Source organism: Brachycentrus maculatus, unplaced genomic scaffold, assembly GCF_059751285.1.
Source record: "Brachycentrus maculatus isolate JH-2025_06_01 unplaced genomic scaffold, ASM5975128v1 h1tg000288l, whole genome shotgun sequence".
Lineage (NCBI taxonomy): Eukaryota > Metazoa > Arthropoda > Insecta > Trichoptera > Brachycentridae > Brachycentrus > Brachycentrus maculatus.
In genome coordinates this window covers 226752-240178 of record NW_028281039.1, presented here as the reverse complement: position 1 = coordinate 240178, position 13427 = coordinate 226752, and the positions used below count along the sequence as shown (strand labels likewise).

Sequence of the window (13427 nt, the reverse complement as noted above, 5' to 3'; positions counted from 1 at the left end):
TAAATAATAAAAATGAAAATGGTATTTTCTGGCGTTTTTTCATGTGTGTGATTATAATCCAGGATTCGGACCTCACATACTAATAAAAGAGTTTCTGCTTAGTAAAAAAAGCTTCTTTACATCTCACCAATAGATGTCTCTAGTGAAGCTCTAGTGATTCAAGAACAAGGTTTCTAAATTGGTTCATATATATAGAACTTCCGAGAATTTGAGTAGTGTGGTTGTCAATAATGGGTAGAATTGGTGAATGTTACACGTGTGTAAAGTGATCACTTAAACCAGCCGATGGCGGTCGTCAGCCCCGTAAATGCCCAGACTTCCATATTCTTCTTCATCTTTGATGAGATGTCAAAAAATAATATAATTTGTAGAACTCTATTTTAATTTATATATTAAATATTAAAATCAAACGCTGATATTTTGAGTCTACTGAATTGTATTTTATTGTTAGAAACGCATAAAAGGAAAATTGTGACAATTGTTTCGCCTAGTTATGGCACTTTCAAACGAATGTGAAGATTAAATGGACTGACGGTCCTTATATAGCTATACAATTCTAGATACTTAAGTAATATGTAGGAAGAATCTGTTAACATGGCATTGCAAGACAATTAATGATTTTATAGTGTCATATATCCAGTTATAGCAAATAAAAACCTGTCGGCGGAAGCTAAACTGGCAGTGCACAACGGAGTCCTGGTTCCAACTCTAATGTATGAAAGTGAAACATGGAGTTGGCAAAAGAAGGATGAAAGTAGACTGAATGCAGTCGAAATGCCATCTCTCAGAAGAATGTGCGACAAAACGATGTATGATGGATGTTCGAATAGTGAAATAAGGAAGGAATGCAAAGCTGAGATAAGCATTATCGATAAAATTAAGAAAGGTCTGTTGAGGTGGTTTGGATATGTGGAACGAACGAGTGAGGAAAGAACGGTAAAACAAATTTATGAGGCGAATGTAATTGGGAAAAGAAGCAGAGGAAGACCGAGAAAAACATGGCACGATCAGGTATGCCAAATACTTGAAAGTGGTCAGATTAGGAGTCGTAACAATCGGCGGGTATGTGTGAGGAGATGCATGAACGTGGAAGAGGCGAAGAAGGTTTGCAAGGACAGAGTGGTGTGGCGTTCTATTCTCTCTGCCTACCCCTGCGGAGAAGCGGCGTGATGGTTAGTTACTTAGTTAGTTATATATCCTGTACAAAAAGTTTGATAAGTGAATAAATAATATGTGTTGCAGACGTGACAGCTTGGAGGCGGGCGCGGCCGGCAGCTTGAGCCGGGCTCCGGTACACCCGCTGCGCAGTTTCAGCGTGCCCGCGCCTCCGCCCAGCGACGCGCCACACACGCCGCACCATCACGGTAAGACCACGCAAGCACGCGGCCAGGCGTCGTTGGATGAACGAGCCAAAACAATGTGTTAATTTGCTGGATGGTGTTTATCTCAGCCTTGTGCCCTTTCCTTATATCAGCATTGGAACATCTACCATACATGGTTTTGCCGCACTGAGAGATGGCATTCCGACTGCATTCAGTCTACTTTCATCCTTCTTTTGCCAACTCCATGCTATACTTCAGTCAGTACTGGGACTCTAGACGTTGTGTACTGCCAGTTTTACTTTACTATAAATGTGGAAGTCCTCGCCTAAAAGTTACATTTCCAATATTGTACACAAAAATCCTTTGAATGCAAATCTGTTCTGTTTACTGTATTCTATCAAAATTTTTGTCCGCCTCTGTAGTGTAATGGTCAGCATGCTCGGCTACCGTTCTGGAGGTCCCGGGCTCGATTCCCAGGGGGGTTTAATAAATATAAGTGATTTTTTCACTCTAATATTTATTCAATATTACACTGGACTGGTACCTGACGTGGAGGGCTGATCCCCTTTCCTTCATGTGTAAACGATCGAGATAACACTGCGTTTATATGAAGCAGTGCCCTATGCACCATTGGGGTGCGGTAAGGGATTTATTATTTATTATCGAAATCCTAATTAACCTTCCCTTGCTGGTGTTGTGTACCTGGTACACATTGCTTCTAATAACCATAACATCTCTGTAAATACAGTGAAACCTCTATCTATCGTCCCTCAAATAATCGTTTTCCCGGATGTGTCGTTTATTTCTTCTACCCCGAATTCACTTCATACAAAAATAGATCGCATCGATCGTTTATCTATCACCATTTTACCGCATTCATCGTTAGAATTACGCTGCATATTTGATATATTTTGGCTGTTTTTTTTTAACATTCTCTTCAATGTTGTTACATTCGATGACAATGTTCCAACGTGTGGGATAGAAACTATCGAAAGCCCATGTGACGCAAGGTTGACGGATACAGCAGGAGAGGTCGATATTGATGAAGAAAGGCTGCTGCCTGTACTTGTATTTTCAGAAGCATGCACACTCTTTGAAAGATTGAAAACTTTCTTCGACGCACATTCGTTGGCAAAAAAAAATATTTGCAAAGATGAAAACATACTGTTGACTTACGGAAATAAAACAGAAAAAAAAAACAATGTCGATCACAGATTATTTTAATATTTTTTGGTTCTGTTTTATATTTCAACTTTGTATTTTTCAAAAAATAAATACTGTGGCAACCCACAACAATCGAATGAACGAGCATAATCGAACACGCTGTGGCAACTCGACAATCGAATGAACGAGCATAACCGAACACCCAAACCGAGCTCGCACCGAACGGGAACCAGAACGCTACATTTCGTCACCGCCCGTCCAGTGATCGACACGTCCTTCAACTGTTCTCACATTAGAATCACCCGATTATTCTTAAATATTTCTTGATTGTAATTTTCTAGAACTGAATAAATTTGTGTTAAAAGTAATCCGCTTTCATCTTGCTTCCCTTCTGTTAAATTAAGTTGGTGTTCAACTAGAACCCATAATACATTTATTTACATCTAAACGTTGTATTCCTCTTAGAATTTGAACCTACCACCAATGGTTATTCAGATTGGGAGGACAGTATTTTCACTCAGTAGCATCTCCTTGTGTATAAACTTCTTAATCCCGCTTTCATTGTTTTCCCGCATTCATAGTTAATTTCAATAGGTCCCTTTAAAAACTATGGATAGAGGTTTAACTGTATAATTAATATAATTCTAAGATTTTAGGTATTCCTCCATAACATATTTACGCATTCATTTCAAAAATAATATTTATAATAATCAGGATTTATCGGGTACATCAGAGGTATTTTGTGAATATGGGAAACAAATTCGCGTATAAACAGCGCGTGAAGAGTGTGCGGGAACCGCGACACTATATTCGCATCTCACTCTTGCATACTTACACTGTGCAAGCGTGAGGAGCTCAAAGCTCAATGTTCTCTGGCTAGGTAGCTCTTGAGCTTTCGACAGGAGTGGACCTATGCTTGTTCCGTGAGCGTTGCCAGATGGTTTTTTAATATTTTCAGCAAATAAATATAAATTATTTAAATTTTTTACTTCATTTATAATTAATTAAGGGGATTAGCTATGAATGTCTGTATTTTTCCGATTTAAAATTGCTAATTTTTGATCGTGTAATGACTACCCAACTCTGGGATGCGTGTTTTATTTTAGCACCGGAGGGAATGGTTAAAGTTGCGACAAAACGTTACCAATCCTATGTTAAACCAATATGAAATCATTATAAAATTAAATAACTTTGCTATAACCACTTTTTTATTTATACAATTTAACCTACCGGTTTCGACAAGAACTTTGTCATCATCAGGGTTTATTTTAATTCAAAAACATTGAAATACTCTCACTAAAAAAACTTCTACACGCTCCGTAAAAATCCTAAATGTTATTTTTATTATTCATTGCATACCAGCCCCAAATAACAACTAATGGAATCACCCAAAAAAACAGTATGAAGATACGTACGATACACATACGTAAAGTGGAGAACACACACAAAAAACATTCAGGAAAACAATTTTAAATCATTCAATCGCACCAAAACGTGACAATTTTACAAACTAGAATTCCTAAAAAAAAAACTAACTAACCATCACGCCGCTTCACCGCAGGGGTAGGCAGAGAGAATAGAACGCCACACCACTCTGTCTTTGCAAACATTCTTCGCCTCTTCCACGTTCATGGATCTCCTCATACATACCCGCCGATTGTTACGACTCCTAACCTGACCACTTTCAAGTATTTGGCATACCTGATCGTGCCATGTTTTTCTCGGTCTTCCTTTGCTTAAAATCATTTATAATGGAAATGTCACGTTTTGGTGAGGACTTCCACATATAAGGATTGTTCTATCTTTTATAAAAATCTGACTTTTTTGTATGACGACCATATCTGCAGTTCCAAAGGTAACAGAGGAGTTCTACTCTATATTTGTGGTGTTAACCGAGTGATTTGTTCGCAGCCGTGTCGGTGACGATCCGACCGACCAACACATCGCCGTACAAGAAGCCGCTGGTGCCGGCCCTCCCGGCCAACCACTCCCCCAGTGCCACCGCGGCCATGATCAACCGGCTGCAGCAAGGTAAGTGTTGGTGACGCGCAGCGCACTACAAAAAGTGCAATTCTGCAAGAGTGACAAGTACTCATTTGTAACGTAATAAAAAACTTCTTATGAAATGAAAAGTAAGAGAGAGGGAGAGGGTTAGGTAGAGGGAGGGGGATAGTGAGAGAGTGAGGAAGAGAGAGAGGGAGGAAGAGAAGGAGGAAGAGAAGGAGGAAGAGAGGGAGAGAGAGAAAGGGAGAGAGATGGAGAGAGAGTGAGGGAGATTGAAAGGTGAGTGAGGGAGAGGGAGAGAGATGGAGAGAGGGTGAGGGAGAGAGAAGGTTGAGAATGAGGAAGAGAGGGAGAGATGCCTGCTCGACACTATCTTATTCCAATTACTGATTGTCGAATCGCTTCCTAAGAAGTCTCACTTACCCAACGTTGCAAGTCGCAGTATGAATGATAATTTAACGACGCGTTTTGGTTCCAGGCTTGTCGGTGCCACATACCGGGGACGAGCTGGAGCCGCTGGCGCCGTCATGCTCTACGGAGAGGCTCCATCAGGAGATGGCCAACCTCGAGGGGCTGATGAAGGACTTGAATGCCATCACCGCTAACCAGTTTGAGTGCTAGACTTCCATCCCCGCTCACTGCCAACCAATCTGAATCTTGGCCTGTATCTCTGCGCGAGGACACTTCATCGCTGCGAAACGTAAACTGAGTTATTTAAACTGAGTGACTCAAACTGAGTGATGGTGGCCTTCATAACTGCACAAGAAACTACTCAGTTTATCAATCACTCGATTGACCTTCATCACTGCACGAGAACACTCTATCACTGCCAACCAGACTGAGTGATTGGCCTTCATCTCTGGACGAGAACTTTTCATCACTCCCAAATAATTGTAGTGATTGGACTTATCTCTGCACGAGAACATTTCATCACTGCCAACCACTGAGTGATTGGACTTCATCATTGCACGAGAAACTACTCAGTTTATCATTCACTGGATTGTCCTTCATCACTGCAATAGAATAGTTCATCACTGCCAACCAAACTGAGTGATTGACTTTCATCACTGGCATCCAAACTGAGTGATTAGCCTTCATCACTGGCATCTAAACTGAGTGATTAACCTTCATCACTGCACGAGAAACTACTTAGTTTATCAATCACTCAATTGACCTTCATCACTGCCAATCAGACTGAGTGATTGGTCTTCATCTCTGCACGAGAACACTTCATCACTGCCATCTAAACTGAGTGATTAGTCTTCATCACTGCACGAGAAACAGCTCAGTATATCAATCGCTCGATTGACCTCCATGACTGCAAGAGAACAGTTCATCCATCACTGCCAACCAAACTGAGCGATTGGCCTTCATCACTACACGAGAGCCCTACATCACTGGCATCCAAACTAAGTGATTAGCCTTCATCAACTGGCGAGTGATTGACCTTCATCGCCACAATACCACTTCATCACGGCCAACCAATTTGAGCGCTTGGCCTCCACCACTTCACGTCATCGCGGCATCACCGGCTGACCAATTAGACCACTAAGTCCTCACCCGATGAAGTATAATCATTCGCACCTAATTTACGATAGAAATGCTAGGCTTTTTTGATATCCCATGTACTGATATTATATGCAAATTTGTGCAGCAAGTTATATTATGATTTCATCATGTTATCCAACGGATGAAACCCATTTCTGCCGTGCTAAGCGCACAAGGGCTATCTACGTTCAAAGCAAACAGTATATCTTTGAAGGTCAGATGTCGGTTAGCCCGAAAGCGCCTAGTGCGGCACGTGGAGTAGTCAAAAATTTATTATACTTAAGTTACGATGCGGATATTTCATCGTAAGAAAAATGTAAAATAACTGATTTATACGTAGTTTACAAATTCGATGTAACGTTCTCACGGTTGATATTATTATTTAAAAATGTAAATAAATATATTATTATTGTTTAATATTAAATGTACGTGCAAATTGACGATAATTTGGTGATAATATATACACGGGAATGTACGCAAATTAAACTAAATGTATTATATAGCAACGTTTAGGATAAATTTTACGAATTTTTTTTCATCTTTGTAAAATGAAATATGATAATTTTTTTTATTGTTATCAATAATGTGTATGTAATTATTGCGATTTACGAATTTTTGAAATTTTTTGTAATATTTATGAAATTTCAGCGTTTTTTGAAAAATCTAAATGTGAAATGAATGTACCTCATTTGTGATTTTTTTTTTACATTTTTGTACATCTAGCAAGTAAGTCTGTTTATTGTGTATACATATATAGATTTTGGACATTTTTTGGGCATTTTCGGCCTAAAAGAGTTGACATATTTGACGACCGCTAAAGTATATTGACAATTGAAAATAAATTATTTGGGCATTTTTTAGGACGTCTAGGGACGTTTTGGGCATTTTTGGGCACAAAAAATTACACTATTTAATGGACAGTGTTTGACACTACAGTGTGTTTACAACGACCGTATTATTCTTTGGGCGTTTTTCTTTTTGGGCACAAAAATACACTGTTTAGCACGTAAGTGTGTTTACAGCCGCATTATTCTTTGGGCATTATAGGAACATAAGGCGTAAGGTATTTTTCGGCGCAAAAAATTGACACTAAAAAGAGTGTAAAATCTCTGAAGTGTGTTTACAGCCGTATTATTCTTTGGGCATTTTAAAACTTTAAAATTTAAACAGTTTCAAATTTTATTTAATTGTGCCCAAAATATTTCTTTTTTGGGCACAATTTTTGATTATTATCTTTAACACTCAATTGTGTGAAAACAACCATATAATTATTTGTGCTCTTTAAAGCGCTCAGGGTTTTGGGTATTTTTTGGGCACAAAAAAGTGTGTCTACAGCAGTATTATTCTTTGGGTTCTTTGGCTTTTGAGCATTTTTGTAACATTGACGGAACTGAATATCACCGTATCGCACCAACATATCAGGCAACTATATTATTTATTTTATTAGTTTAAGCGATTTATAATTTTAAGTATGTATTAATTTAATTTAATTTGTATTGCATCATGTTTATCACATATTGTATAAAGTGAACGCCATCGTAATGATAATTTAGTAAATTGTGGCATCGTTGCTCGTCATTACAGCAACTTTTCTTTACATGAATTTGAATATTAATTTCTCCACCGGTTTCTTTAAATAATATATGACGCCATGATGTTTCAAAGGGTGAGTGTGTTTGTGACGGAATTTGGAACGTTTAGGTTTTGGGCATTTTTGGGCACAACTAAAAATTACACTGTATAAAGCACTAACATGCGTTGGATCAACCATATTATTCTACGGGAATTTAAGGACGTTTTAGGATTTGGGCATTTTAGGGCACAGAAAAAATTTAAACTGTTATTACAGCTTTAATGTATGTTACAATAAATGCTAATTCTTTGGACGTTTTAGGAGTTTAGGATTTGGGCACTTTTGGGCACAAAGAAAATTGATACTGTTCAAAGCACTAACGTGTGTCACCACAACCATACTATTTGGGCATTTTTGTTCGTTTTTGGATTTGGGCATTTTTGGGCACAAGGAAAATTGACAGTTTATAGCAATAATGTGTGTTGTATCAACCATATTATTCTTTGGGCACTTTACATTTAGGATTTGGGGATTTTTAGGCACATAGAAAATTGATACTGTTCATATGAGTAACATGTGTTACAACTACCTTATTTGGGCATTTTGATACGTTTTAGGATTTGGGCATTTTTGGGCACAACAATAATTTACACTGTTTATGTAGCACTGATGTGTGTTACAACAACCATATTATTCTTTGGACATTTAATGACGTTTAGGATTTGGGCATTTTTGGGCACAACTAAAATTGACACTTTATAGCACTAACACATGTGTTACAACAACCGTATTATTCTTTGGACATTTAATGACGTTTAGGATTTGGGCATTTTTGGGCACAAAAATTGACATGTTTAAAACTATAAAATGTGTTTCAATAGCTATATTATTCTTAAAATATTATATAGGACGTTTAGTTTTTTGGTCATCTTTGGGCTCCATAAGTGGAATTTTTTTTTTTTTTTTCGGCACATTTTAAAACACCCTTTGTATCTTCCCGGCCTCATTTATTTTTAAAACGAATTATTTTCCATACATTTTATAAGACTGATAGCTTTTAATTATGTTTATTATACTTGTGTATTTAAATTTACTTAAGGCATTTAATTTTTATTATTATTATTATTAAGATATTTCAAAAAAGTGACATCTGTAGCGGTATTTCGGAGTTAATTGTGATCACAACATTTTGAGTGTGTCCAAATACTTATTCATGATGTTCAAAATGTTGAGAATGAAAATTTAAAGCGTAAAAATAGAAAAATCGTTAAAACAAATTTGTCAGAAATAGGAGCAGAGAATATTTCAAATTGTTAGGTCAGGAGTCGATCGGCGGGTATCTTACAAAGAGATGCTCGAATGTGGAAGAGGCGAAGGTTGCTCGCAAAGACAGTGGTGTGGCGTGGCGGTCCATTCTCTTTGCCCGGTCAGTTAGTTAGAAAAAAAGTAGAAATGAACCAATGGCTAGGGGACTTGGGGTTGCATACCTGCACTCGTGCTAGCTTGTGTGAGTGCCTTGGGTAAATACCAAAGTATTCATTCAAACCCTTATCCGCACCCCAATGGTGCATAGGGCACTGGATCATATAAACGCAGTGTTATCTTGATCGTTTACACATGAAGGAAAGGTGATCAGCCCTCCGCTTCCGGTACCGATCCAGGGTAATATTGAATAAATATGAGTGAAAAAATCACTTATATTTATTGGACCCCCCCTGGGAATCGAACCCGGGACCTCCAGTAGCCGAGCGTGCTGACCATTACACTACGAAGGCGGACAAAGCAAGACCACAATGAACTATCTGGAACGTCTCACAGATGTCATTTCTATGTACTTTTTGCAACACCTACGCGAATATTATCTGGTAATAAATAAAGTACTTAAATAAAAAAATGTCTTTTAAAAGCACGTCAAAGTTAACTGTACCCGAGACATTGATGGTGCTTAGAGCACTACATTGCATCGACGCAGTGTTATCTTGGTCATTGATAGTACAAAGGCAAGGCGATCGGTCCTGCGCTAAAAATAAGTCAGAAAGATTCAAAGGCAAGATCAATTTAAGCTTTATACTTCACTAATTCCTCGACTGAGGACGCCACCGTCAGCCGTAATTCTGCATCTATCAAAATTGCAAGTGACATACGAAAGAAATCCAATAACCAATGCATATATACATTTTTGAAAATTAAATGAAGAGTACGTTATATGTTTTACAATTTTTTAAACTGATGGCGCCACAATCAGCCATATTTTCAATTCTATTGAATTACTACCGACATGTGAAAGGGATCCAAGATCATTACATACATACAAGATTAAAAAATTAACGCAATATGGATGTTCAATAATAGGCAGAATGCTTACCTTCAAATTCTATTGAATTACTACCCACATGTGAAAGGGATCCAAGACCATTGCGTATAAACAAGTTTAAAAATTGTACAATACGGATATTCAACAAAAGGCAGTATGATTACTTTCAATTCCATTGAATTACTACCCACATGTGAAAGGTATCTAAGACCATTGCAAATATACAAGGTTCAAAAATAAATGCAATACAGATGATCAATAGCTGGCAGAATGGTGAGCGTTACACAAGTGCCAGGTCTTAAGCCCTAGCACGGTCAGACTTCCATCTTCCTTCGTATAAAAATGATTAGATGCTATGTCTCGGTTGGGATACATACAATATATGTAAATAAAATATTTTTATAATTTTTTTTGACTTGATGCTTTTTGCTAGTAATATATGTATGTGCTTTAATTTCTCTAATGACGAATTTTAAAAAATGACTTATTATCAGTCAATACAGATTTTTTTTATTTATTGACTGAGTCAGGAATTGAACCTTGGATACACTGTAGCCAATTCCTAAGTTGAGGTTTTTGAGAGAGATTGCATTTTTACGGGTCGTAAGCCCCGCAAATACTCGGACTTCATAATTCCCATTCAACCAGCAATAGAAAAATCCGAAGTGAATCCGGAATTTGTAAACGAAAATTCCGACAAGCTCTAAATATCGTAAGTTTTCATTTTATCTTAAGCGGAATTGTAAATAATCCTTTCACATTATTTGTGTATTGTAAAACTTATGCTTTGGCAATTTACGAAACTTGCCATATTTTGTAAAAAACAAAAATTTACACATTTTTAATTGTATGTACAAAATTATATGTATTTATTGTATTTACAGTGGAACCTCTTATAACGAGAACTTTTTATAACAAATAATTCGCATAACGAACTAAAAAAAAAGGTACAACATTTTGAGTGTGTCCAAATACTTGTTCACAAAATCTGGACTATCTCCAATTACAGGAGTTATTTTCATATTTACATCTCACCAATAAATGTCTCTAGTGAAGTTTTAGTGATTCAAGAACAAGGTTTCTAAATTGGTTCATATATACAGAACTTGAGTAGTGTGGTTGTCAATAATGGGTAGAATTGGTGAATGTTACACGTGTGTAAAGTGATCACTTAAACCAGCCTATGACGGTCGTCAGCCCCGTTAATGCCCAGACTTCCATATTCTTCTTCATCTTTGATGAGATGTTAAAAAATAATAATAAAAAGGTGATAAAGTAGCCCCCTTAACGAGGGACATTCGAGCCCCCTTTTTACGACATTCACTTGTGAGCCGAGACTTCCGCGTAAATCTAAACCAAAAATATTTCCTTTAACGAGTAAGATTCCGATAACGAATTATTCTCTTTATGAGAGGTTCCACTGTATATATTGATGTCCCAGTGTATTATCGACGGCACTGAGCAAAAATGTCTCCTCACTTTGTATTTTGGTGTTTTCACTGTCAACGGATTGTCGTGCACCTTTTTATAAAATTTATCTAACGGCCTAGATTTTATATGCAACCATAAAAAATTAATTATAATCGAAACGTTTACTGCCATTATCAACGACTTGCGAATGAGAAAATTGATTACACACAATATCTATCCATCTAAAAGGGTATTTAATTCAAACCCAATGGTGCATAGGGCACTGCATCATATAAACGCAGTGTTATCTTAATCGTTAACATGAAGGAAAGGTGATCGGCTCTCCGCCTCAGATACCTGTCCAGGGTAGTATTAAATAAATATAAGAGTGAAAAAATCATTTAAATTTATTTGACCCACCTTGGGAATCGAACCCGGGACCTCCAGAACGGTAGCCGAGCGTGCTGACCGTGCACTATGCAGGCGGACAAAGGTATTACATCATTCAAACGGGTTCAACATACTCTCCATATGGACTGTTGGCAGTCAAAGGCTGGAAAAGGGTATTACATCACTCAAATGGATTTAACATACTCCCCATATGGACTGTTGGCAGTCAAAAGTGTGTGTGACAAACGGCTACATTTCGGGAGACACATTCGAATCGCTATAACTCACCCAGGTAGTCATGTATATCAACATATCGCTCACTCCTTTCAACAACGTCATATATCAAAAAACTTGATTTTCAGGAGAACGTTTTTAAAGTTTAAAAATATAATACAATGTATTAAAAATAAATATCAAGCCACTTATTGATCTTTTTACTGTGTAACAGATCGTTTTAGGTAAAACCTGAAGGTTTTTTCTCCATTTGAAAAATATTCAGTATATTTTAAAAAATAATTAAACAATTCCTTTTCTTCAAAATGCAAAAACAACACTTTCTGCCCTGTAGCGGGTAAATATTAAGTTAAAAATATGCCGCTTTTGCTGGGATATAGTACATTTTCTGGGCATTCCGAAAACATGCACAACTGAAAATTGACGATTTTTGATATATGACGTTGTTGAAAGGAGTGAGCGATATTATACATTGACTTATTGACAAGACTTCATTCTACATGGTTATTATAAAATAATATTTATTTATTTAAATTTCATGTGCAGAAAAGAAATATGCACATTGGCGGGATAATTGCTCAGAAGCAATATATTACAACCAACCAAAAACAGACTAGTGATATTGTCAAAACGTTTGATACCATATATAGCTGTTTGCAATCAGAAGGTAGATAGTACTTGAATATAAAACATAAATTAAAATAGATGATAATAAGGATGGCAAAGGAAAAAGGGAGTTTAGGGAAGGCGGTAGAGGGAGGAGGTTTGATGGACAGTTAGGATTCTAATGATATAGCGACATCACTCAGACAGATTTAACATACTCCCCATATGGACTGTTGGCAGTCAAAAGAGTGTGAGTTACAAACGGCTACATTTCGGGAGACACATTTGAATTGCTATAATTCAGATTACATTAAAATATTGTAAACTTATTGACAAGACTTCGTTCTTATGATAAGATCATTATAAAATAATATAGCGACATCACTCAGACTCTTTTTTTTTAATTAAAGAGAAATATTTGTGTTTTTATTATTTACATAAATATTTTAATTTACTATTTCTGTGAGCCTAAGCGGCTCATTATTAGAAATATGTATCGAATTGTGGTAGAGTGGGTTCGAACCGAGAAACTCTGACTTAAGAGTCCGCGACACTAACCACGGGACCACAAGCCGACTCAAAGATTAATAATCCTTTGTGTATTTAACAATCAATAAAACACTGCTTATATACGATGCAGTGCCCTATGCACCATCGGGTGCAGAAAAGGGTTAGAAGAAGAATATTTCTCTAAATTGTTATTTTTCACGTCCCCAAGTTTGCACTACAGCAATCCAACGGAGTGCCCTAGGCGCCATATTTAACTTGTGTGTAATTTGTTTTCTCCTCGCATTTAAAATAAGAAACTAAACCTAGCACTATTTTTACTATTTATTATTTTTATTTTTTTAAAATACTCAAT

The 13427-nt window shown here is 37.0% G+C and overlaps 1 protein-coding gene across 1 annotated transcript in view; it reads left to right on the top strand.

The window, feature by feature from the left end:
* Positions 1-8772, top strand: part of LOC148305064 (neogenin-like) — a 54785-nt gene extending 46013 nt beyond the window's left edge. Inside the window, exons 30-32 of the mRNA XM_088267286.1 lie at positions 1243-1364; positions 4398-4517; positions 4969-8772. Coding sequence (XP_088123412.1) covers positions 1243-1364; positions 4398-4517; positions 4969-5111 — 385 coding nt within the window. The 3' untranslated portion in view covers positions 5112-8772. The remainder of the gene's footprint in view (positions 1-1242; positions 1365-4397; positions 4518-4968) is intronic.
* The last annotated feature ends 4655 nt before the right edge of the window (positions 8773-13427 follow it).